Here is a 26,987-nt window from a genome sequence, read left to right on the forward strand (position 1 = left end):
AAAGATTTTATTTGTTTATTTGACAGAGAGAGATCACAAGTAGACAGAGAGAGAGAGAGAGGGAAGCAGGCTCCCTGCTGAGCAGAGAGCCCGATGCAGGACTCGATCCCAGGACCCTGAGATCATGACCTGAGCTGAAGGCAGCGGCTTAACCCACTGAGCCACCCAGGCGCCCAACATGTACTTTCTTAATGTGTTGCTTTAGGACCTTCCAGTCTCCCCCCAGAAAGTGGTAATATCCACCATGGTAATTCTAACAAGCTAGAGAGAGGAAGCTGTCCACATATGCAGCAGTCGGATTGATTTTTGTTTTGGGCAAATTAGTGGGCCTACTGCAGAAAGACATTTCCATCAGTTGTCCGTCCCATGACTGGACACCATAGGATAAAGAGACACCTAACCAAATGATTTCTAAAAATTACATGATTGTACTTGGGCTGTGAGTTTTCTGTGGATTTATTTCTCATCTCTATTGGGAAAATTAACACAAGAGCTCCAGGGCTTTTGAAACAAATGTGAGACAAAGTGATCTAAGGTTGTATCTGTCATTAACCTCAATCAGTTCTAAAGAACTGGAGTTTATGAAAAGGAGATTTTTTTACCACCAGTAGAGAAACCTGACCCTGTGTCAAAGATCAAAAGTCATGAGAATTCCGATCGGAAGGAGTAATATCGCAGATATTTCAACTGACTTAATCATCCTATAAAATGCTCATATAGCCTTCAAGTTTCCTTAAATAAATAAATATATTTAGGCACCTAAGTATTCATAAAACTCCCCACTTTAGACAAGTATTTCTGTAATCAGAAATGCAAGGGTCAGGGTCACATGTGTGAATAAAACTTTGGACAGTACAGCTGGCATAATAATCATAGGATAAGAGGAATAAGAGAATATAAAGTATGATGAAAAAAATTTTTTGAAATTGTAATATACAGGCCTGGTCCAGAGTCTTGGGATAGCTCTCTACTCAGATGTCATCTGTTTTTGAGATGTCATAAGTTTTAATTCTCTGTTAGGGAAGGGTGGCCCACCTCATATTAGAGCTTTCTTTAAATGAGAACCATGAACCCAAAAATCAATACCTTTGAGTTTAACTGCACAAGGATTTGTTCAAAGTAACCTGGTTGTCTCTTTTCCATTGAGGCTACAAAGCATCCTTGTGGAGATGTCTTTTCTAATGGAGATAATCTCCAGATTGAAGGCAGTGCTGTAGGATGTCTGTCTCCTGGGCGAGCTCTGTGGAAGAACTTTTCTACCAAGGCACGCATTTTCTTTAAGGCCTCTTAAAGCCTTTATTCAAGTATTTATCCTTTAATTAATAAAGGTTCGTGAATTCCTGAACTTAATCTCAGAGGTCTCCCAGTTACTACTTCGAAGGACAATACTTTGTTTTTTGAAAGGTATGGACCTTAAATTTAACAATATAATTGGCAGTTCCTTAGGCCAGGGTAAGTTGAAGGCTTCTCTGAATTTAGCTAGTTGAGTTTTAATTATACCATCTGTCTTTTCTGTCAATCCTGATTACTAATGAAAATGTAAAATAGGGGTGCCTGGGTGGCTCAGTCGTTAAGCATCTGCCTTTGGCTTGGGTCATGATCCCAGGTCCTGGGACCGAATCCCTCATCAGGCTCCCTGCTCGGCAGGAGGCCTGCTTCTCCCTCTCCCACTCCCCATGCTTGTGTTCCCTCTTTCACTGTGTCTCTCTCTGTCAAATAAATAAAATCTTAAAAAAAAAAAGAAAATGTAAAATATCAAATATCAAAATTGTCTTAATTATTTGCCCACTAATGGGTCTGCCGATTGCTGTGCCATTCAGATGGGATTCTCTCATTGGGAGTGATGTTTCCTGACAATAACTTGGCTATTGCTGATACAGTGGCTCTGTGACAAGGGAAGGCTTCTACCCAATGGGCGTACATACAAATCATTACCAACCCATATTTACATTCCTGAGAAGGTGGCAGCTGGATAAAATCTGATTGGCATACCTCAAAGCGTCCTGAAGGCTGTGGGAAATGCCCCACAGGGCTGTGAATAGGTTTCCCAGAATTATGTTTTGGATAAATTGGACAATGCTGATAGATTTCAGATGCAGTTTTGTGGGAAGGGTACAAAAAGTATTGTTTTCCTCAATTTATCATTTTTTTCTGTGCTCCAGTGGGTGCACTGTGACCAGTGGGTCAGTGGGTCATTTCATGAATGAATTTTGGAGTAGTTTCCTTGCTAATCAGGGAGGACAGGTAGTCCATCCGACCCAGACCAAAGATAGAACGAGCCAAATTTGCAATTTGATTTGACTGTCTTTTCTTTTCCTTAAAGGTGGCGTTCTGTTGAGTGTCCTTGATTATTTGTTTTCAATCACCAATAGCGGTTGAAGCGAACATTCCTTTTAGAGTAGACCAGCTTTGTAAAGCCACAGCTCTTGCTGTGGGTGTGGTATATGGTTTCCTTTGGTTTTCTCCGTGTTTGTTACAAAGTGGCCAGGACTTTTAATTACAGCGAATGACTTTGGTAATAGTATAGAATCTAATAATTCTAACACATAAAAGCTATTTTTAATCTTTTGGCCAGAAGAGGTTAAAAATCATTGTTGTTCTGAAAGCATACCAAAACCACGTGTGACACAAAGGCATGCCTGCTATCAGTATATCCTATCAGACATTTGTCTCTTGCCGGAATGCAAACTCTAGCTCAGGCCGAAAGTTCAGCCTGTTGAGGTTTCCAGTTATGGAATGAATGAATCACGGAGATGAAAGGTACAGGATAGGGAATAAATGTAGTCAGTCTTCTTGTAATAGGGTTGTGTGGTCACAGATGGTAGATACATTTCTGGTGAGCACAGCAAAACCTATACACTTGTTGAATCACTATGTCGTGCGCCTGAAACTAATGTAACATTGTATGTCAACTATATAAGAGAAATGAAAACAGTTCAACATACAGAGCTGCAGGGGCCTAGGTAGGGCATTAGCCTTAACTATCTCTGTAGCTGCTTACAGCGTATCCTGCTGGTATTTTCCCATTTTATCCCTTAAATAAGAATTACCACTGAACCCAATTATTCAGCCTTTATGATAGGTTTTTTTTTTGAAGACCTAGTCTACGAGTCAGCAGTGGATCAGTCATAGTAATGTAGTCATGAGGAATCTCATCAGGGGCAAGAGGCAAAAAAAATTGCAGGGTTTAGGGATGCCCAGCTGGGGCTCCTGTCAGTGGAGCATGGGGTTTGGACTTACAACCCCCAGATCAAGATCTCTTGTGAGTCTACACTGGGTGTAGAGATTACTTAAAAAAAAAAAAAAAAGTAGCAGGGTTTAAAGAGTGACACTTGGTGATAGAGATGTTTGAAAGTGACAGCAGGAGAATGTCAGAGGAAGTTCATTTGCTAGCGGATGAGAGCTTTCACCAAACATGAAACTTAAATGATCTAGAGAAATTCATGATGGCTTCTTTTGTGTCTTCTGAGAAAACAGCAGTGGCTGCTAGAGTTCTCACGCAGGGTAGCAGTCCTTCAGCCACTGGGTACTGGAGTACCCTGGAGACCCGTGCTGGTCTCCATGTCTCTGTCATTAGCTTTGTGATCATGAACAAAGAGGACGAAGGGCAATTGACAATTTGGGGTGCCCCAGAGCATGGACTGAGCAAGGTGTTTTGCCTTCTCAAAAGCCTGTTGGTTTCATTTAGTCCAATGGAAGGGTTCTGGTTAACAGTGCCTTAAGTAAGGAATTTAAGGTTAGCAGAGAAATTAAGAATTCAGTTTTGGTAATATCCAGCTGGTCTCTGGAATCCCCACAACTGTTGTTTGGTTTGAGGAAGGGGAACGGAGCCAATGCTTCTTATTCTTTCAGGATTGAAGAGAAATCCTTGGTCACTAATGACATATCCCAAATATTTAACTTAGGATAGTTTATTTTTTTTTAATTTATTTTTTTCTCCCCCACCCCTGACTTAGGGCATTTTCAATTATGATTTCTCTTTTGCTTTTTCCAGCTAACTGTTTTAACAGTTGGATACTGTCAATTGAACAAGCTCTTTACGAAGGGGAGCAAAGAAGATGGTGGCCCACATATTGTAATAAATAGAATTTTGAAGGGAGGTTACATCAGCTATGTCTGCTTTAAAGATTTGGGGTACATAAGTAGGGCTCCCAGTGTGACCTTGAGATATAACTGTCTAGGTATATTATTTTCCTTCCCAGGTGATGGGAAATAAAAATGGTCTGAGTCCACAGGTATAATGAAGAGGGCACTACATGAATCCACTCTTGTGTAGATTAGCTGTCTGGAGGAACAGCAGAAAGTAAGGTGTGAGGATTAGGCACGCGTGGATGTTGTGGAACGGCAACATTACTGACTGCTCTAAGGGCCTGCACAAACCTCCATCCTCTGCCATGAGATTTTCAGATGGGAAAAATTGGCATTTTATAAGGACTAGAGTGCATGGAATAATCAATACATATACACACACACACACCTTGATTACAGGTTTAATCCCTTCAGTGGCTTCAGCATTTAGAGAATATTGTTACATATTAGGGAGTAGTTTAATATCAATCTGACCACTTAGATAGGAGGGGCAGAGTGTATACGTCTGATGTCTCTAGGACTTTTGTCTCTAGGACTTTTGAACAGAAGAGTGTCAGGGAGAGTGTCCAGGAGGGGGTGCTGTAGGTTTTGAATTATAGGAAAGAAGAGTGTTGATGTAGGCTTCTTTTGTATAGACTTTTCTGTGTGCTGTTCTGCTATTTGCAAAAATATTCCCCCTACCTTTTTAAAGTAATCGCTACACCCAAAGTGGGGCTCGAACTCATGACCCCGAGATCAAGAGTCAGATGCTCTATTGACTGAGCCAGCCAGGCACTCCCTTTCTATTTATTTATTTTTAGAGCATTAAAAAAAAAATTTTCTTTTACCCATTTTGAGAGAAGGAAAGGTATGCCTGATAAATCTCCAGAAAATCACAGCCTAACAGGTGAGCAGCAATTGTAGGGATTGGAAGGAATGGATGAGTGCCTTGTAAAGGCCCCAGCTGAAAAAAGGATAGGCAGGGATTTAAAAACTGTCATGCGATATTAGTCAAGCCCAACATTTGTAACGTTTCTGTACTCTGATGAAGGGAGACAGAGGGGCTGGTGGGGTTGAAAATTGACAGTGTTGCTTCCGTGTCTGTAAGATCTCCTGTCGCCTCATTCCCAGTAACAAGATTTATTTCCTCTACGGTGTCAGTTTGAGGTCATGGGAAGACCCGGACCTCCCCTCCTCAGAGCTGCCCTGTTCTGTCCTATGAGCAATCTTCCCCAGCTGCTGGTGTCCTTAGAGGGGGGAAAGCGTTCTGAGGCTCTTGAAGCTGAATTTGTCTTGTTGGCAGCAAGACTTCTTCCAATGGCCAGGTTCTTCTGCAGTAATTGCAAACACCTTTGACAGGAAAAAGACCCTGAAGATTTTGGGGATTTCCCGGAGTTGTTAATTGTAATTGGAATTGGAGATGCATGATCTGGGAAGCTTGGGCTTGTGAGTCCTTTCTTTTTTGTTGCTCATTCTGTGGTGTGAGATAACTGATAAGCCAAATTAACCAGACCGTGAGGCTCCATAGTGGTCCAGCTGAGTTCCTGTCATTTACCAAAGGGACCAAGTTCACCCTTTAAACTGTTAGCAAGGTGGAGTTAAGCAAAAAGGACAATTAAGGAAAAAAGATGTTTCATTTTGTTAATACCAGAGTATTGTTTAAAAGTTTTTTCCAATCTATCATAATAATCAAAACCAGGTTCATCTGGCTGTGGAGTACATTGTTGAATTTTTCTCTGATCTGTGGTCTTTGGAAAAATCACCAGAACGGTTTTATGTAATTCTTCAGCTAGCTTAAAAGCGTGTTTATTTTTTTTCCTGTAGCATTTTTGCTTAGAGAAATCATCAAAATGCTGTGTCCAGCCTATTTTCCCCATCCATTCCCTTGCATGACCCTCACTCACAAGCATATGGATAAGTCAGTAAAGGTCAGAATAACCAGGTTTGCAGATCTGAATAACTAAATTAAATTCCTTAGCAAATCCTAGAGGGTTTTCAAGGACATTGGGAAAGTCCTTATTCATGCAAGGAGTGTAAGTAACTGATAAAGTCCTGGCGCCTCTTTCATTAGGTTTAATTTTAGAAGGAGTCTGGATGACTGGAGAACCTAGGGGATCCTCTGGGTTGTTATTATAGAATGGAAGTTCAGCTCGACTGGGATTTTATCGGTGGAGAGCAGAGGGAAAAGGTGGAAGGAGGAGTGGTAGTTGCAGCAGTTAGCTCAGAAGACTGTAGTAAAACTTTCATAGTTTAGATACTCTCTGAGAGCAGTTACAGTTCATGTTAGAAAGTTTATTTTCTTATAAGGATGCAAGTTTAGAATTATTTAATTTCTGGGACGCTCCAAAGACCAATTTAAATGTACCTCCCACCCCTGGTTGCTTGGTTTTCTTTTCATTTTCCAATTGTGCTTGCAAATAAACTAATTTTGGAATCTCAAACAATCCCCAAAGTGGCCATAGTAAGGACAAGTCATTTTCAGTCCGATTGGTCCGACAACACTGAAACTTATAAGGAATGGACCCATAATATTTGAACATAAATACAGCTGGGCTTCCAGATGGGGATTGCTCTCCAGCAGCAATTTTTGAAACCAAACACTCTACTTCGTAATCAATCACCAGAGAGAAAAGCATCTCTCTCTGTAAATCACACAGATAGAAACTGGCACCAGAAAGACACCCAAAGAAATTAGGACTGAACCTTAACCAAAAAAAAGGGAGATTGGGAACCAAGAGGTTTTACCACCAGAACCTGGAGTGGACTGGGGAGGGGTTAGAGCACAATATGCTCAGGAAGTTACCCTGCTCAAATCCAGCATGCCTCCGGAGTCAGAGCGGTGTGTTGCTTCTGATGCCATAGTCAACTGAGAAAAGAAGGCAAAACTGAAAAAGAACAAAGGTCTTTATTTGGGGTCTCGGAGTTGCAATTTGGGCAGCATAGATTACAGCAGCAACCAGAAAAATGTGTGGGGAAACAAGTGTAGGGAAAATAAGGGGCTTTTATGAGAAAGGAGAAGGGGGGCAATTACATGACTTGAATAAAAAAGAAAACGAAATTGTCAATTGGTACTCCCAGGCTGAACAGCTCTGGGTTACACTTGGATGGACTGACTTACTGTTGTTAACTAATGAAACTACCCCTGATATGCATGGATTCCTCCGTCTTCGGAAAGTCCACACTGACAGTGTTACAGGCCAGATGTCAGCCCCCCGTTGAACAGTAAGGGCTGTTCCTAAAACGATTGCTGTTTCTGGTCTAGTTCAAATGCCTTTTTGCCCTGTTCCAGAGTTCATTAGCTATTTGTTTTAAAAAGGAAAATGGAGGTTCTCTCAACACGGAGTCCCTCCTGTCTGGAAACTACACAGTTCTGCAGCGGAGGAAGGGGGGTAGAAAACGACCGGACGAGGAAAGGATCTCACACTACCCAAGAGAATGAAAATGGTGACTGTTGACAGTACTGGAGGCTACATGAGACAAGGCAGGCCAGGAAGAGCCATCTCGCAGGAGGTGATACTGAGGCCAAGAGGTGGATGGCAAACACTCTTCGCTCCAAGAAGTGACATGGACTTGGGACTTTCTACCCCGCTTCAAGTTCGTCTGGTCCCATCCAGCCGTCCTTCGCCTAGCACATTCCAGCACAAGCCCCTTCGCTTCCCCCCCGCTCCCCGTCCTTGCCTCTGAGGTCTTTTGCGGCTGCGCAAGGCCCTACCCAATCAAAAACTCCTCACTGTTAAAAGGAGCAAGGATTGGACCCAAGCTCCTGAGACCGCCAGGAAGGGGCGGGGCTTATGGGAGGTTTTTAATACGTATCGGCGGGTTGGGCCACAGGCAGGCGGAAGTGGTAGGTGTTATTGTCGGAAGTGGAGAGAGAGAGATTGTGATGGCGGCTGCGATTTTAGCCGAGAAGGTAAGTTCCGCCGGCTCTACCCAGAGATTTTTTGTTGGGGGGAAGGCTCCGGGAAAACACGAAAGGGTAGAGGTGGGGAGATGCCTGGGTGCTGGGCCAGGGAGGCGAAGACGCTGTGAATTCGGAGTGGGTGTGAGGCCTCGGCTCGGTCCGGCCTAGCGGGACCCGCGGGGAATCATCCCAGGCCACCCGGCCTCCATTCACTCCTCCTCGCCGCAGGTGTCGGTGGACAGCGCGGAGGAGAGGGAGCAGCCCCTGGCGGCTGCCGCGGAGCTGGCTGCCCAGAAGCGCGAACAGAGGCTGCGCAAATTCCGGGAGCTGCACCTGAAGCGGGTGAGTAGCCCCCGAGGCCCTGAGGTTGGTCGCTCTGGCAGACCCGTGCGCGTTCGTGGAGGGACGAGGAAGCCGCAAAACCGTGTCTCACAGACCCGCAGAACTGGAAGAAGGATCTATCCCGGTGGTTCTCAACCCTGGCAGCAGATTGAAATCACCTTTGAAAGTAACATGCTTTCTCCAACCTCACCCACTTCCGATTTAACTAATCTGGGCTAGATTTGGGAGTCTCTATTTTTAACAGCCTCCCTGATGTATGGGTCTGACAAACTCTTCATTTTACCTATGGGATATATGGAGCTAGAGACTGGAAGAAACTAGTCCGTGTTAATAAGAGAGCTGGTTGCCTGTTCATTAAAAAACAATCAGCACATCTCTCTTTTTAAGAAGATTTTATTTATTTATTTGACAGAGATACACAGAGAGAGGGAACACAAGCAGGGGGAGGGGGAGAGGGAGAAGCAGGATTCCCACTGAGCAGGGATCCCAGATGTGGGGCTTGATCCCAGGACCCTGGGATCATGACCTGAGCCGAACGCAGCCGCCTAGCAACTGAGGCACCCAGGCGCCCTAATCAGCACATCTCTAAAAGTGTATAGTGTCAGTGGCTCACCTAGTTGGTGGGAAACTAGATGATTATGATAGGGCTTTTGCTCCTAAGTAGAAGATTTTTTTTTTTTTTCTAAAAAGATTTGATTTATTTGAGAGAACACAGCCGGGTGGGGAGAAGAGTGGAAAGGTCAGGGGGAAAGGGAGAAGCAGACTCCCTGCTGAGCAGGGAGACTGATGTGGGGCTCCATCTCAGGACTCTGAGATCATGACCTGAGCTGAAGGCAGATGCTGAAGCGACTGAGCCACCCAGGCACCCCACTTAAATTCATTTTAAATCATACTCTTCATAGAGTAAGTCAAATGGAAAATACCTTTCTTTTGCCATAAAGTAAACTGTTAAAATATGTAAAAAGGAGAAGGGATTTGAAAAGGATTAGAGATACTAAGATTAGTGTTAAAGCCTCCGACCCCAAATTGAAGTTTTTTGCTTGAATTAGGATTAAAAGAGAATTGAGGGGTACCTGGATGGCCCAGTCGGTTAAGCGTCCAACTCTTGGTTTCAGCTCAGGTTGTGATCTCGGGATACTGAGATCAAGCCCTGCATCCGGCTCTGTGCTCTGCAGAGTCTGCTTGAGATTCTCTCTCCCTCTCTTGCTTGTGCATGCACACACTTGTTTGCTGTCTCTCTCTCAAATAAATAAATCCTTAATTAAAAAAAAACCTAACTAGGCCATTCCCTTGCTTAAAATCCTTTGATGGTTATCTGTTGCTTTTAGGATAAAACGGAGTCCCCTTGTTAATGTGTCTTACCTGACCCTTTTCAAAGTGGGCAAGATTTTGTTTGGATTTATTTTCATGTTCCAGCTGACAAACTTTTTTTGTGTTATGGATTTAGAATGAAGCTCGTAAATTAAATCACCAGGAAGTTGTTGAAGAAGATAAAAGACTTAAGTTACCTGCTAACTGGGAAGCCAGAAAAGCTCGTCTAGAATGGGAGCTACAGGAAGAAGAAAAGAAGAAGGTTAGGATCTACTCTGCTGGCTTCATAAGTGGTTTATTCAGTCATTCTGTTGTACTGAGACCGTAATAGCTGGTTTTGTACACTGGCTGTGGAGCAGACTTCCGGAGTCCACGTGGTAGCCCTCCTGTTTACTAGCAGCAGCACTTTGGGGGAGTTATTTCACCTTTCTGTGCCTCTCTTTTCTCATTTGTAAAATGGGGACTATAATAATGATTTGAGTTCTGACAAATTAAACGAGTCAGTGCATGTAAAACATTTCCAAGGGGACCTGGCACCTGCTGCCTGTTGAACACGTGTTTTAAATTGAGGTGCGCACTCTTACACACCGTAGCAGGTTCCCAGATTGCCTCCAAATAGTGATCATTAGTTTTAAAGTATTGCCTGATATCTTTGTTTAACCTGGAGTTAAAATAGATCCAATACTTGCTTGGATCATCATTGCAGGTATTAGCTTCTTTTCCCTCTTAGGAATGTGCAGCAAGAGGGGAGGACTATGAGAAAGTGAAGCTTTTGGAGATCAGTGCAGAAGATGCAGAAAGATGGGAGAGGAAGAAGAGGAGGAAAAACCCTGACCTGGGATTCTCAGGTAAAGCTCGCCTTTCTTTGACCAAATGGCCTCAGTATATTAGCATTACCTTCAGTGTTTCTGGTTTTAAGAAAGGATATCCATGGGCACCGCCCCCCCCCCACCAAAAAAGAAAAGAAGGTTATGTCCAAGAATATTCTCCAAGAGGTCTAAACCCAAGAAATATACAAATACATCTCTTAGGGCAGAAGTAAAAAAGGCTGTACTTCAGCCAGCTGCATTTTTTTGTTCTTTGTGGTAAAAGTAGCAAAAGCCTGTATCTTCAGCATCTTCAGGGTAGAAGCTATGCTTAGTGTCTTGTGCAGATATTACTAATAATGATTTTGATGTTCTCTGGATCGTAATGACAAAACAGGGACATCTATCTTCTCCGATTCTCCTTTTATCTTTGTTTTTTTTCCCCTCTTTTTATCTTTAGATTATGCTGCTGCCCAGTTACGCCAGTATCATCGGCTGACCAAGCAGATCAAACCTGACATGGAAACCTATGAGAGACTGAGAGAAAAACAGTAAGTTGACATTAATTAATGCAGGTCCTTTGTTAATTCTGAAGGGACATAAGGGCATGTGTGTGTGTGTGTGTGTGTGTGTGTGTGTGTGTGTGTGTGTGTGGTGTATACATACATACACATATACATAAATACAAACACACTTTAAAGCTTAGGTCATGGTCATCAGCAGCTGCCTATGAATGCTTTCTGGTCTTGACCGTACTGTTTATTGCTCACTCCACAGCAGTTCAGCTAACCCCTGGTTATTGTTCCAGCTGGGCATTCGAAGACTGGGTGTTGAGAGTTTAACAACCAGATTATTGTAGTTAGTCAGATGTTTTAGGAGGCTGAATGCTTTAATGCCAAGATGGGTGAACAATTTCTTTTCTTTTTTTTTCTTTTCTTTAAAATTTAATTTACTTATTTGACACACAGAGATCACAAGCAGCAGAGAGGCAGGCTGAGAGAGAGGAGGAAGCAGGCTCCCTGCTGAGCAGAGAGCTCGATGCAGGGCTCCATACCAGGACCCTGAGATCATGACCCAAGCTGAAGGCAGAGGCTTTAACCCACTGAGCCACGCAGGTGCCCCTGGGTGAACATTTTCTGCATAGATTTTAGGTTTGTGGGCTCTTTGGTCTCCATCACAACTACTCTGCACTGCTGCTGTGATGTGAAAACAGTCATGGAGGATACATGAATGAGTGGGTGTGTCTGGGGCCCAGTAAGATGTTTGTAAAAGCTGGTGTTGTGGTTTGCTGACCCTTGTGCATTAGTGGGGAGAGAAAGAAGATGAACTGAGAAGCATGTCCCTTAACCTTTGGCCCTTGACTCTTAAATCTGTAGAATGAATGTGCTGGGGTAGGGGATATCTTTGGTCCCTTCCAATTTTAGCTTTTATATATATATATATAAATAAAAGATAAGGTAGGATCCCACAGTCAACATTGTATGTATTTTAATATATATAATGTAATGTGTAATGTGTGTGTTTTATTGCTCACCAGGAGTGGTAGTTTGGTTTGAAATTTGCAGATGTCGAACTGTCTAGTGTTACTTTAAGTCCGTTTTGCTCTCTTTTCAGTGGAGAAGAGTTTTTCCCAACATCCAACAGCCTTCTTCATGGAACACACGTGCCTTCCACAGAAGAGGTTGATAGGATGGTCATGGATCTGGAAAAACAGTGAGTACTCAGTTCAGCAGCCTGAACTTTCAAATGTTTTAACGACAAAATGGACCTAGAGTGTTTAGAGTGAATTGAAAGAGCGGATACTGTTCCTGCTTATTTCTGACTCAGTGTCTGTAGTGGTTTTGGGTACGGATGGCATGTGCTAGTCGAATCCATATGATCTGGGAGCAGGCGCAAAATATCGCTGAAATGGAGTTGTCATAATTGAAGCAGGGGAAGGTCCAAAGAAAATGATTCTTAAAGGGCTTTGACCTTCATAACTATTCCATTATTTGATTTGAAGAAGTATGAATGTTCCAGTAAATGTACCCTTGTTATATTGTGTGTTTCTTAATACTGATATGGATGAATATTAGAGCAGAATTATATTTTAGAAGTTAGTACATATGACTATTAAAAATACTATCTGGTATATAATGTGTCTTCTATTCATATTAGCTGTGGCTGTTACTTAATGTAAGTACTGTAATTTTCTTCTGGGTAGAACTTCTTGTGTCCATTGGCAACAGTGTATCATTGCTCTTTTTAGAAGCATTCCAAGGATGAGTTTGTATTTATTGAATTTCAGGGTTTGTACCCAGGGTTGTGTTATCAATTAGCAATTTCAGTTTGATTTAAAAAAATTTTTTTTTTTTAAAGATTTTATTTATTTATTTGACAGAGATCACAAGTAGGCAGAGAGGCAGGCCGAGAGAGAGGAAGGGAAGCAGGCTCCCTGCTGAGCAGAGAGCCCGATGCAGGGCTTGATCCCAGGACCCTGGGATCATGACCCGAGCCCGAGTGGGTTAAAGGCAGAGGCTTTAACCCACTGAGCCACCCAGGTGCCCCTACAGTTTGATCTTGATGAAAACTAGCCCCCACCCCTCACATGTGCTATTCTATGTGCGCTAATTCTGTTCTTAACTATTTGGCCATGTTTTGTTAAGACTACAAAAATCAAAATTGCCTTTTTTTTTTTTTTTAAGATTTTATTTATTTATTTGAGAGAGAGAGAGAATGAACAAGCTGTGAGGAAGGGCAGGGGCAGAGGGAGAAGCAGGCTTCCTGCTGAGCAGGGAACCCAGTGCAGGGCTTGATACCAAGACTATGGGATCTTGACCTGAGCTGAAGGCGGACACTTAACCGACTGAGCCACCCAGGTGTCCCCAGAATTGCCTTTAAAAACAAAAATTTTTTTTTTTTCACTTTCTCCAGAATTGAAAAACGAGACAAGTATAGCCGGAGACGTCCTTATAATGATGATGCAGACATCGACTACATTAATGAAAGGAATGCCAAATTCAACAAGAAGGCAGAAAGGTTCTATGGGAAATATACAGCTGAAATTAAACAGAATTTGGAAAGAGGAACAGCAGTCTAATCCCTTTAGAAACTGTTTTCAGAAGCTTGAGAATGCTGGGAAATTGAAGTTCTCTTCAGATTTCTACTAGGAAACCAGGACTCCCGTCTACTATGCCTTCCCACTCAGCATTTAGAAATAAATGCTTTTTCTTAAACGTACACTTCCATGTATATTTCCACATTTCTGTGCTTGGATATAAGATGTATTTTAAGAGGTAGTGTACTTACTTTGTAAAAAATCTACTTTGTATGAATACTAATTATTTTTCTGTGTATTTTAAATGGGTATGATTATTTAATCTTTGAAGCATCTTGGGCTTAAGATTGTTGGCATCATACATAAATGCAGTCATTGCTTTGAATGTTAGGAATTTGATGAAAGCTAGAGCTGGACTCAGCAACTTCTGAGGTTGACTCGGAGGCTAAGTATAATGAGGAGGAACATGGCCGTGGCTACTGGTGGGCTGTCTCTCTCTACCCATGGCCTTTTATGACCAAGTTCAGGAAGCAGCAGAACTATCTTCCTGTGATTATTGACCATGTACAGTTCCTTTTATAAAAAGCAGATATAGAATCCCTATGAAGCACTAGCATTTAAAACAAGAATTTATATATTTATACATTTGTATATATATGCAAGATTATGTGCTTTCATTGAATAAACATTAAAAAATTTTTTTTTTGATTATGGGGAAGTCAAAACAGTCAAAAGAAGACTGAATACAATGAATTCCATATACCCAATACCTGTCTTCAGTAATCAACTCTTGGCCAGTCTTGTTTCATCTTCACTTCTATCTCCTTTCCCCTCCATGAGTCCCATGTTATTTTGAAGCAAATATTAAATGTATGATTTTGCCTATCAGTAACTGAAAGATAAAGACCACTATACTATTATACAACGATATTTTAATAAAAAAGTCCAGAGAGAAAGATTGGTATAATTTTTTCTATGTGTTGTTTAAAATGAGGACATTTCCAAATCTGAAAGAGAAAAAAATCTCACAAATGTATGAGCGTTTGTGTTTAAAGACAGTTTAATGTTAAATACCACTGGTGATTATTCCCTTTTAGAATTTATGTAGCACTTTCTATGCTCATTTTGTTTCTGCTTCTAGCATTTCTGTGTGCAGGTAGGTCTGATTACAGGGCCTTGATGCTGCCTTTCAACATACATTGAGTATGTTTCATTTTCCGTTACACTAAGTTCAAGTCTTTGATCCTGAATGTTGCAATAGCTTTTTAAAAAAGAGTCAAAATGTCAGATGTATTTAAAAGCATAGTCCACTATAAGCCAGCAAGGTGTATTCTAAGAATGCAAGAGTAGCTTATAGACCTGTTAGTTACATGTCCAATAGCAATTATCAGTTTTTCATTACCCACCAGAACCTTGATTTTTTTGTGAGTTTGTGGTAAAATTTCCAGCTAAACATTTGCTTCTCCAGATTGACTTGATATATGTGGTCAGATTAGTTAGAGTTCTGGCCAATAGAACACCAACTAAGTTATTTTGAGAAACTCTCTGCTTTCTTGGTAGGGGAATTGCTACTCCCAGCTTCCCCCTTCCTTCCTGCTTGGATCACAGACCTGAGGCCTGGGGTTGTAGCAGCCATGTTGTGCTGTGAGGTAACAAGTATGAGGACAAAGGTCAGTGTGCCGAGTGTGGAGCAGAGCTTGAGTCCCTGTTGACATTGCCAAGTAGATACACTACCTCCAGGAGTCTCTTCCTGTTTCTTGCGACTGAGTAAATTTATGACCAATGCACAGTTCAATTTCAGGATGTCTGTTGATAAATATTACATATACAAAAGTCAATATGCGTGTGTAAACATTACAGAAACAACTTATCCAGTCTAGAAATAAGTATGTAGGAATGGAGATGAGAGGAAATAGTTACAATAAAAATTAGCTATTTAGACACAAATTTAATTGGAAGGTTTTCATAAGACCTACGTGAAGAAAATTATAAAATTCAGTTGAAGGAGTGAACAGGGGACTTCTATTTCCAACCAAGATGGACTGACAAGAAACAAAAGATTTACCTTACCACTTAAAATGACTGGAAAAAAAAAGTATATATGAGACAAGTTTTCAAGATAGTAGAAGTCAGACAAGGAAGGCCAGTGGACTCTAAGAGGGGAAACAAACAAGGATAGCCCTATGATCTCTCCAGCTCACTGCCTTTAAAGAACTTCCAGGCTGTGGTGTGCAGAGGGAGAAGCCAGGTGGAGCCCAGCGGCTCCCTTAGTTGAGATAGAGCTGGAAGCCTGGGGAGACCACGGTGGCAAGGGCTCACATTGCCTTTCTGGAAAGCCGCCCACAGAGAACTCTGCAAATGCACAGAGCCCCCCCCCCCCCCCTCAGCTTGAGCCAGAATAAGATCAGCATGTGTGTGAAATGATGGGGGAGGAAAGAACTCCCCAAATGGAGTGGGGGGAATAGGACCTGGCACTCACATGTGGCCAGGAATAGCGGTTATCCACCAGCTGGAATGGAAAAGTTCATAATTCATGGGGTAGAATACTGAGGAGGTTTTCCTCTGTAGTGGAGAAAATGAGCTGTAGACCAAATGCTGCTTGGGTCTTGTCTAAAAACTTAAAATTAAGATATGACAGAATCAAACTCTTTCCAAGTAATTTGAATGCATTCCAGAATGATCAAGAATAATTGGTTTTAAAAAACATAGAAACCTCCAGGACCCAAAAACACCAAATTCACAATGTTTAGCATCTAATCAGAGAAACTGGAAAATTGGACCCAATGTGTGAGATGATATAGACATTTGGATTAGGAGACAAAACAGTTACTGTAACTGTTCTGCACATGATCAAAAAGGTAGAGACATGAAGACAGATAATAAAAAAGACCCATACTGAATTTCTCAACATGAAAACTACACATCCGAGGTGAAAAATACACCAGGTGGGTTTAACCGCGGATGAGACATCGCAGAAGAGAAGAGATGTGTGAACTTGAAGACAAAGCAACAGGAACCATCTAAAATGCAGTAAGAGAATAAAAAAGAATTCAAAAACATGAGCAGAGCATCAGTGAATTGTGTGATCTAAATGTGTCATTTGGAGTTTGCAAAAGGCAGAAACATGGCTGCCCACTGGAGGCTCCGGATCTGAAGTCTGGTCTTGTCTGTTCAAATGTGAGCAAACACGAGAGCTGCTGTGAAAGCACATTAGCACTGTGCTGAGGCTTTCCACTTGCCAGTCGCCAGGTTGCAAAAGAATCCTCTCACCTGTGCCCACCTGTGGGACACATCTTGCTCTTTGGGAAATGCTATGCGAGCAGCAAGGAGATGCTTTAAACCAGCCCTTCCATCCATGTGACTGACGAAATTGAGCATTTGAACAAGGAAATAAGGTCTCTCAGGGGGGCCTACATAGAGGACAGTGGTGGAAATGGAAATGGGGATGACTTTCTCTCTAGATGGATGTGGTGGGAAACAGAAACAATATTAGGAATCCCCTGCCCTTGGATCCCAACCTGATTGCTCTTGAGTCCCTGTTAGCCATTGTATATTCAAAGGGAGCAGGAAGAGTTGCCCTGTTCATCATCCCATTCCAATAGTCCTGGCTGGGTCATGTCCTTCTAACAGAGTTCCTCTTTCTCCCCGCCCCTGCCCATTAGGGCAGGGCCACCTTCCCACTTGGCCCTTTCTCTACCAACGCTGTGATGGCTTACTGGAAACACCTTCCTCTTTGGCTCATTTATTTCAATGGCCTTCTCAGTGTGGGCTTCATTATTACTTGACTCAGCTATGTTATCTCACTTGCAGGACGGAGTTGAACGGTTTTTGGCCAAGTGGTGGAGTTGACCCAAACAGAATGATCTCTTGTAGTTGCAGTTAGTTACAGAACAGTGTAATGTTCCATGTTGGCTCTGGAGTGCGTTTGCCCCCACTGGAATCCTCTTATGGCTTTAAGAAATGGGGACGATCATGGCACTAGCTGCCTGGGATTGCTGTTAGTGTTAAACAGAAAATCCACGCAAGGTGCTTAGTGCAGAGGGCAGGTGCAGAGTAAGTGCCTGTGCGTATTGGTGAGGACCCTGTGACTATTCTCCTGTTCCCCAGGAGGGCTCTCCTCACTCCACCAGGACAAGTGGCGCTGTGAGACATCCATGGATTAAAGTGACCTGGGGGGCACCTGGGGGGCTCAGTCCATTGAGTGTCTAATTCTTTGTTTAGGGTCAGGTCATGATCTCACGGTTGTGGGGTTGAGCCCCACGTTGGGTTCCACGCTCAGCGCAGAATCTGCTTCACATTCCCTCTCCCTCTGCTTTAACCCACCCACTCACATGCAGGTGCAGGCTTTCTCTCTCTCTAAAATAGATATATAAATAAAATCTAAAAAAAAAATTAAATGGCCTGGATTAAAATGCCAGTTCTTCCTTTTGCCAGACAAAAGATCTTGGGCAAAGGACCTTGTATCAGTCTGCAAGGGCTGTTGGAAAAGAACACCACAGCCTGGGTTGGGGGGTGGTAAGCAACAGAAATTTATTTTTTCCCAGTTCTGGAGGCTAGAAGCCCATGAGCAAGGGGCTGCTGGTGTTGAGGACTCTCTCTCTGGTTTGCACACGGTTGCCTGGCTGTGTCCTCATGTGGCTTTTTCTCCACGTCCACGTGGTGGCACTTCCTCTCCTTATAAGGACACCAGTCCTGTTAGATTAGGGCCCCGCTCTTATGACCTCATTCAACCTTAATGATGTCCTTAAAAGTCCTGTCTCCAAATATAAACACTGGGGCTTAGGGCTTCTGCGTGTTCTTGGGGGTGTCATGATGAGGTCCATAATGTCACCCACCCCCTTCGTGCTTCCTTTTCCCTCAGCTTCCTAAAGTGTTCATAATCTCTACCTCAGAGGGTTGTTGGGAGTGTCACGTGCTTGGACCAATGCCTGGTTACTAGCGGGATCGATGCGAGTTATAACAGCAATTACAAAATGAATAAATATGATCGTCTTCATGGACATCTCCTATACATGGTCTTTTCTCTTTTCTCACTTCCTAATCAAGACAATGCAAACCTGAATATTCAGAAATCTCGGAGGTAAGAGTTCCATGTGACGTCCGCCCTGTCCCCAAGAGTATTGGCAGCAAAGACTTCCTCTTCTTGCCGGTCTGAAGTTTTGAAGTGACAGGAAGCCTTGAGCCGTGGAGGCCCCCTTCCCTCTCCCCCTCCTGCAGCACAGCTGGTAACAGCTACCCAGTGTGCTCTGCACGCCCTGGCCGTACTCCTCCGGGACTCTCTTCAGAAGCACATCATTTATGCAAGATTAACTTTGTGCTCTCCATGGGCTGCTTCTTCGGTCCAAGGCAGTTAGAGTCAAAATCCAGCTTCCGACAAATGACAACTACTTGCAAAACCCAGGGATCCGAGGACCAGAGGTCCCACCTGGCTTTCTGCTACAATAGAACCAGAACATACAGTTGAATCATTTCAAAAACAAACAAACAAACAAACAAACAAAAAACCACAAAGACAAAACCCAAGACACTCTTAACCTTAAAAATGTTGACATTCTGGATGAATAGTTTAGCTTTGGATCCAGTCTTGCCCCCTTAGATGAGGTTGGCAGATTTTTGTTTGGAAACCTACAGGCTGTTGGGAGTTCTGGAGGCTGGAGCCCATGAGAAACCAGGAGATACTGACATCTCCTGTGTGTGTGTGTGTGTGTGTGTGTGTGCGCACGCACGCGTGTGTCTGTGATAGGTTGGGAGGGGCAGGTGTGTTTCTTCAGCTGGAAATGGCCCCCTGGGAAGAGATGCAGAAAATACCCCCAAATCTCAGAAATACAGCCTAGAATGCATGAAATCTTCCGTACATACGTCATTTATCACGTAGGTGTAATGGTTACATGTAAAACATCTAAAATATACCAGAATTTTTACAAAATCCTGTCTTGGCATTTCTCATTCTATTTAACATAATAGAGGCCCTGAAAGAAGGATTGGCCTAGCCCTCTCCTGTTGCTCAGAGGCCATTGTGCACACGGACCCACCCAAAGCCGAAAGTGTGTGGGGTTTGAGAGACCGGACCTTTGAACACTGCCCTGAGATCACAGGGGGCTGTTTAGTGCCCTCTTGTGGGGTTCACGGAGCATAGCTTCCAGTCAGTTCTGTATTATTTTCCATTTTTAAAAGATTTTATTTATTTATTTGTTTGATAGAGATCACAAGTAGGCAGAGAGGCAGGCAGAGAGAGAGAGAGAGAGAGGGGGAATCAGGCTCCCTGCTGAGCAGAGATCCCGATGCGGGACTCAACCCCAGGACTCTGGGATCATGACCTGAGCTAAAGGCAGAGGCTTTCACCCACTGAGCCACCCAGGTGCCCCCAGTTCTGTATTTTTTTTTTTAATCCAAGAAACAAGCAAACATTTTGTTTCGAGTTACATCAATCCATAGTCGTTGTAGAAAATTACTTCCTCCAGTCTGGCGGTATGTGTGTGGATTTTGATTGGTTTATTAAATCCTTAAGTATGGGAACCATGGGAACTATCTTAAACCTCTTTTTAAAAATCTGTTTAATTTGCATATAATAAAGTGCACACTCTTGAGGGCCTATCTAGATGAGTCTTTACATATTTGTAGATGTGGGCAACCACCAACAAGGTCAAGCCATGGAAGGGTCCCTCACGGCCTCTTGCAGTCAAACCACCCCCAAGGGTAATGAATATTCTGCCTTCTATCACTTTAGAGCCGTTTGCCAGCCTTGGATCTTTCTATAAATCACACCCTACAGTATCTACCCTTTTGGGTCCTGACTTTCTTCACCCAACACTGTGTCTAGAGTGAGATCTGTCCATGTTGTGTGTGGGGCTTGGTTTCACCTTTACACTGATTTCCAATTTCAACATCGTCTAATTCTACGAGGGAGGAGGAGATGAGGGGAGAATAAAACCGAAAGAGACCCTTGATGTCATTTGGGAGATGATGGTTCCAGGTTCTTCAGGAGAGTGAGGATTACTTTGAAAGGAGAAGACTTCAGTGACCTGTCCCACCATGGCATGTGGCCTGTGGGGGTGGAGAGATAATCCATCTGTTTCCTTAATGGATGGCTCTTTTTTTTTTTTTTTTAAGATTTTTAAATTTATTCATTTGACACAGAGAGAGAAATCACAAGTAGGCAGAGAGGCAGGCAGAGAGAGAGGAAAGGAAGCAGGCTCCCTGCTGAGCAGAGAGCCCAACACGGGGCTCTATCCGAGGACTCCGAGACCATGACTGAGCTGAAAGCAGAGGCTTAACCCACCGAGCCACCCAGGCGCCCCAATGGATGGCTTTTTAGATCAAGAGGAACTGTGCTCTTTAACTGCGCTCTGGGAGCATCGATGTTGTCCAGACCTGATTTACAGGGCAAGATCCTGGATGTTAAGCTGGTGCTGTGGTGGGGTGAGACTTGGTGGTTTTATGGGCGAGGATGAGCATACTTTGCCTGTGGGAGGGCTGTAAACTTTTGTTGGCCAGAGGACGGGTTGTGGCAGATCGTAGCTTCCAAAGATGGCCACACCAACGTCTACCCCATTCCACCAGCTCTTCCTACCATAATGGGGATGGTCCTCCTTCGAGGGCTAGTGTACTTCTTTGCTAGGGTTTCCCACATGCTGGGGTGGAGAAGGGCTCAAACAACAGACATGTATTGTTTCACAGTGCTGGAGGCTGGATGTCTGAGATCAAAGGGCCAGCAGGGTTGGTTCCTTCTGAGGGCCCTGAAGGAGAAGCTGCTCCATGCCTCTTGTGGAGCTTTGAGTGTTTTTCTGGTGATCTTTGGAATTTCTCGGCCTGTTGAACCATCACCCTCATCTCCGCCCTTCCTCTTCACGTGGGGTTTTCCTGGTTAGCACAGCTGTCTCCAAATTTCCCCATTTTATAAGGATACCAGCTCATATTGAAATAGGGCCCACCCTCATGACCTCATTTTAACTAGATTAGCTCTGTAAACACTCTTTTTCCAAATAAGGTCACAATCTGAGGCGTGGGGGTTAGGACTTCAACATAGGAACTTTGGGGGTACGTGTATTCGAGAAAAAGAACTCACACACATGTATGTGTGGTTTTGTGTGTATGTGCTTCTCTGTGTGTAATCTACATAAATCTATACACATGTAAGTGTGTGTAGAGATAGAGGTGGGATGAGGATCTGGCTCATGTGATTTGGGAGGCTGAGAAGTCCCATAATCTTTTGCTTGTGAGCTGGAGATGCAGGAAAGCCAGTGGTGGAATGCAGTCCAAGTCTGTGGGTCTGAGAACTAGGGGAGCCATCGCGTAAATCCCAGCTCAAGGGCAGAGAAGACTGGCGTCCAGGTTCAACAGGCAGGCAGGAAGAAGATGAATCCTCCCTTCCTCTACTTTTTTTTCTGTTCAGGCCCTCAATGGATTGCATGATGCCTACCCACCCTCGGGAGGGGAAGGTATTTGACACTGATTCAAATGCTGATCTCATCTAGAAACATCCTCACAGACACACCCCAAAATAATGCTTAATTTGGGCATCCTGTGGCCCAATCAAATTCACCGTGTGATTAATCATCACAGTGCATCATATAATCCATAGCAGGGACAGCCTGTGTTTGCTTCCCTTGACCTTGAGTATAGCTCTGTAACTACGATGGAAGTGATGCCAGTGAAATACCAAGGCTAGGTCCTAGAGGCAATATACGGCTTCCCCGTGGCTCTCTCTCAGATGCTTGGTTTGGAACCAATCCAGCCACCATGTTGTGAAGAACATGGATACACCATGTGAAGGTCTCGGTCAGGAGACAACATCGACTGCCAGATATTTGAGTGATGTTGGATTTTTCAGTCCTTGCCTCAGAGTCTTATGATGGAGGCACCAGGTTTGTGTGGCAGAGTCAAGCCATCTTGTAAATCTTATCCAAATGCTGACCCACAGAAGCTATGAGAGGTCATGAATTACAGTGGTTGTTTTAAGCTGTTAAATTTTGGGATGAGTTACTACACAGCATAGATAACTAATATATGCTGCTAACCTCATAGGGTTCTTGTAAAGTTTAAATGAACTAATTGTTGGAATTAGTATAACAGTTGGCATATAGCAACTCAGGAGAACAAACATTAATAGATAAATTAAAAAGTGAGAAATGTTGTAATTTCATTTAATCAATTTACTTGAAGTAATGTCTACACTTATTATGGGGCTTGAACTCATGACCCTAAGATCCAGTTGCATGCACTTCGACTGAGCCAGTCAGGCTCACTGAAAATGTATGATTTTAAAATACACAGTAAGCTGTTTTAGTTACTACATGTAAAAGAAAAAAAGGGAATTCTTGGGGCACCTGGGTGGCACAGTCAGTTAAGTGTCCAGTTCTTTGTTTTGGTTCAGGTCGTGATTTCAGGTCATGGACCTGAGCCCCATGTTGGGCTCCACGCTCAGCGCAGAGTCTGCTTGGGATTCCCTCTCTCCTTCTCCCTCTGTCCCTCCCCTCCACGCTCTTTCTCTCTCTCTAAAATCGGTAAATAAATCTTAAAAAAAAAAAAAGAAAAGGAAATTCTATAAGTCATTCAGAATTTAAACTTTTTGCCAATTCTATTTGGACTTTTGCTCAAGTAGACTGATTTTTTTTTTTCCTGCCAGACATACTCAGTGATGGGACTTCAGTGGCTGAGAAAACAGAATCATCTTTTCCTTTGTTGTGGATATAGGCAATCAATGCATGTGAATTAACCAGATTTTAAGACTACTTTGTTCATTATTAGGGAAAAAAGGATTTTGATGTCTTACTGTAGACTCACAAAACTTTTCAGCAAAATGAGCCTACACAGATATGATGAACTGTATGTCTATACTCTTTTTAAAGAAGATAGACGGACAGCTAATGAACATATGAGAAGATGCTTAAAACCCTTAGCCCTCAGGGAAATGCAAAATAAAACCACAATGAGATACCACTTCACACCCACTAGGATAGCTCAAACCAGAGATAGAGAGCACCAGGTGCTGGGGAGGATGTGGAGAACTTGTAACCCTCCATACTCTGTGGGCAGGAATACGGTGCGAAGTTGTAACCCTCCATACTCTGTAGGCACGAAACGGTGCAGCAGCTTTGGGACACAGTCTGGTGGTTCCCCAAAAGGTTAAATGTAGAGTTACTCTGTGACCCAGCAATTCCACTCACGGGTATGTACCCAAGAGAAATGAAGATATGTTGCCATACAGAAACCGTAAGCAAACGTTCACAGCAGCATTCTTCGTAAGAGCTATAAAGCGGAAGTGATCCAAGTGTTCATCAGCAGAATGAATGGATAAATGACATATGGTACATCCATGTAATAGAATATTACTCAGCAGTAAAAAGGAATGGAGTCCCAATGGCCACACCATGGGTGAACTTTGAAAGCATCTTGTGGAGAGCGACAGAAGTTAGACGCAAAAGACCACACACATTTCCATTTATACAAAACGTCAGGAGTAGGCAAATCCATAGTGACAGAAAGTGGATTAGTGGTGGCCAGGGCTGGGCAGGGGTGGGGGAGGGTGGGATGGGGAGTGAATGTTAATGGGTATGAGGTTTCCTTTTGGGGTGATGAAAATGTTTGAAAGTTGTATTGTGGCGATGGTTGCACAACCCCGGGAATATGCTAAAACCACGGAACTATGTGCTGTAAAAAGTGAATTTTGTGATATGAGAATGATATCTCCATTATAGTTTCTGTTTGTAACTGTATCATGAGAAGACTTCCATTGAGTTGGGAGGGTCTCTGTGATATGCAGGCTTCATGAAACTCACTTAGGTGTGACTTCCAGGAGTCACCTTGAGAAGACAAAGCAGCCAAAACAGATTCCCAAGAGACACATGTGACTGGCCATGGAGAGAAATATCAACAACTCAGTTACATTATTCATTCAACAAGCTGCATCAAGCACCTATTATATGCTAGGAAGTGTTTGAGAAATCAATCAGTTTAATCATGGATTACATCAATGAACAAATTCAAGGGTTGGTTTTACTTACTTATCTATTTATTTATTTTGAAAGATTTTATTTATTTATTTGACAGAGAGAGACATAGTGAGAAAGGGAACACAAATAGCGGGAGGGAGAGAGGGAGAAGCGGGCTTTCTGCCGAGCAAGGAGCCCAATGTGGGTCTCAATCCCAGGCAAGAGTTGATTTTAGTTAAGCTGATTCTCAAATGAGCAACTGTAAACCTGGAGGGGTGTCTGGGTGGCTCAGTCCGTTAAGCATCCGACTTCAGCTCAGGTCATGATCTCAGGGTCCTGGGATCGAGCCCCACGTCAGTCTCCCCTCTCACCAGGGAGTCTGCTTCTCCCTCTCCCTCCATCCCTACCCCGGCTCATGCTTACTCTTTCTTTCTCAAGTAAATGAATAAAATCTTTAAAGAAAATTAAACTAATAGCTAGGGTGAGTAGAATAGCTACTGGTTGACTAATAGTAGCAAAGATTGTGACTTCCCTGCTATTTTGGAAAGACAAGCCAACTTAAAGAAAAAAGAGGGAGATGTGAAGATAAAGCTTTTGTAACAGGTTTTGCCATACATTAGAAAGTCACTAGCACTTAGGAATGCCTTTGGCTGTGAATAATAGAAATCCCAACGAATAATGGTTTGAACAAAGAGGAGATTGTTTTTCTCATAAAAATGTGAAGGTGGACAATTGCTCAGTGGCTTGATAAGGACATCAAGGGCCTAGAATTAGTCCCTTTTTCTTCCTGGGTATCCGCATGCTGGCCTTTTGTCTTCGTGCCTGCTGCCTGTGGTCACCTGATGGTCCCCAGCAGCAGGCACAATGTCCTCATTCCAGTGTCTAGGAAGGAAGAGAGGGGCAAAGTCAAAGAATGTTTCTTCTCTGGAGTCTCCATTTATTCTGGAAAGCTTGCCTGGTGTGTCGTTGGGTAGAATACGATCATGATCTATATAGGGACGTAATGTGGTGTAGTCAACAACCACGGGGTTGCCTGGAGTTTGCTGATTAAGGCTGGGTTCAGTTGTGTCTGGCTTTGGGCTTCAGTCCAGTTTGGGCAAGCTTCCTGAATCTCCCTCTAGCGCCCATTAGTACAAAGGGTTATGCCAACAGCACAGACGCATTCCAAGCTCCTGCTGGAATCACATGGTGAAACATCCCAATGGTCAAAGCAACTCACATGGCGGAGCTCAAAGTCAGGGGCGAGGAAATCCACTTAGCCCACTCTGAAGCTGTGGTGAACACTGAGGTGTCATTCTACCACAGGGCAGTGAAGACCCCACTTGTTTTTCCCGAGACCACTCAACAGGGGGTGGATTGTGATGGATGACTTAGAGCAAGGCCAATGCATGAAGTCTTCTGGTGTGGCGGTGAAGAGCATAGTCTTTGGAAAAGGACTTCTAGCATCAAATGCCAGCTTGTCCTACTGTCAACCCAGGGTAATCAGTTTCTTGTCTCAGATTCCTCATCTCCACAATAAAGGTACCAATGGCACCTTCCAGGCACTTCTAAAGCAGTCTAGCACACAGTAGGGCCCCACTAGTGTTAGCTTGGGGCCTCTGGGGCTGGAGGAGAGGAGGGCCCTGCTGTCCCTGCTGTCCCCGGGAGCTGTGGCCTGTGAGTTTGGGCACAAAGAAGAAGGCAGGAACCGTGTCCGTCTGTTGCTTCTTGTATCAGTGAGGTCTCCATCTTGCTCTGAGCAGTTCTCGTGATTCCCAAACAGCTCACCAGCTAAAAGACCACAATTGCTTCTTCATTAGTAGCCACAGAATTCACATCCAGTAGCTCCTGACCACTGAGGTTTTCAGTTACTGGTGGCCTCATACATAGAACCATGAAGCCGAATGATTGACTCCAGCTTGTTGGGCTGGAATCGGCCACCAGAATAAAGAACGTCATTGTATTCATCACCTGCTCCAGGGCCAAGAAGTCTTCCTCCGAGGGAGGAAGACTGCCCCACCAGATGCTCCCCGAGCCGGGGCTCCAGAGTTCTTGGGGGTCCCGAGTGTGTGCATTCCTGAGAATTCTCAATCAAAGCACAACGCCAGGCAGACACATTTTCACACTAGCATGCCCACAGCATGTGTGGAAAAAGAAGGGGGAGAGCGGTGTAGATCTAAGTCAAACTAATTAGCTGTCAGCTGCGTCACATCTGGAGATCAAATATAAACTGTTAGCATCAAAAACTGTTCCGGTCCCTGTCATTTCCGTTCTCCTGGTACCACGCCATCCTTTGTAGCGTAGCCCTAATGTGTTTTTCCACGCTGACAAAAACCCAGCAGCTCGTCAAGCGTGGAATCCCAAGTCATCTGTTATTGGTGACTGTGGTGCCCTTTGTTTTGTGCCAGGTGGGGTTAGAGACCCCTGTCTTTTGCTGGGATGAGTAGGTGGGAGAGAGGGTACTTGCATTTTTAGTATGTTGGAGTGCCAATATTTACACAGGTGTCCGTTACCAGGGTCCTTTGCCATGGCTACTGTTCTCTGTGTGCAAAGATCACAAAGTCCAGGGTCTGAAACACCCTCATTTTAGCCAATCTCCTGATGAATTTTAT

The 26,987-nt window shown here is 43.5% G+C and overlaps 1 protein-coding gene across 1 annotated transcript; it reads left to right on the plus strand.

Moving 5' to 3' along the window:
* The first annotated feature begins 7,903 nt into the window (after window positions 1–7,903).
* Window positions 7,904–13,647, plus strand: LOC111154681 (SYF2 pre-mRNA splicing factor). The gene is made up of 7 exons (XM_022514502.1): window positions 7,904–7,978; window positions 8,198–8,311; window positions 9,759–9,884; window positions 10,353–10,470; window positions 10,889–10,979; window positions 12,043–12,141; window positions 13,342–13,647. Exons 1-7 carry the CDS (start codon window positions 7,952–7,954, stop codon window positions 13,505–13,507), a joined length of 741 nt encoding a protein of 246 aa, XP_022370210.1. The 5' UTR covers window positions 7,904–7,951; the 3' UTR covers window positions 13,508–13,647.
* Window positions 13,648–26,987: the final 13,340 nt, after the last annotated feature.

The sequence above is a fragment of the Enhydra lutris genome, unplaced genomic scaffold (genome assembly GCF_002288905.1).
Source record: "Enhydra lutris kenyoni isolate GAN:26980312 unplaced genomic scaffold, ASM228890v2 scaffoldscaffold38, whole genome shotgun sequence".
Classification (NCBI taxonomy): domain Eukaryota; kingdom Metazoa; phylum Chordata; class Mammalia; order Carnivora; family Mustelidae; genus Enhydra; species Enhydra lutris.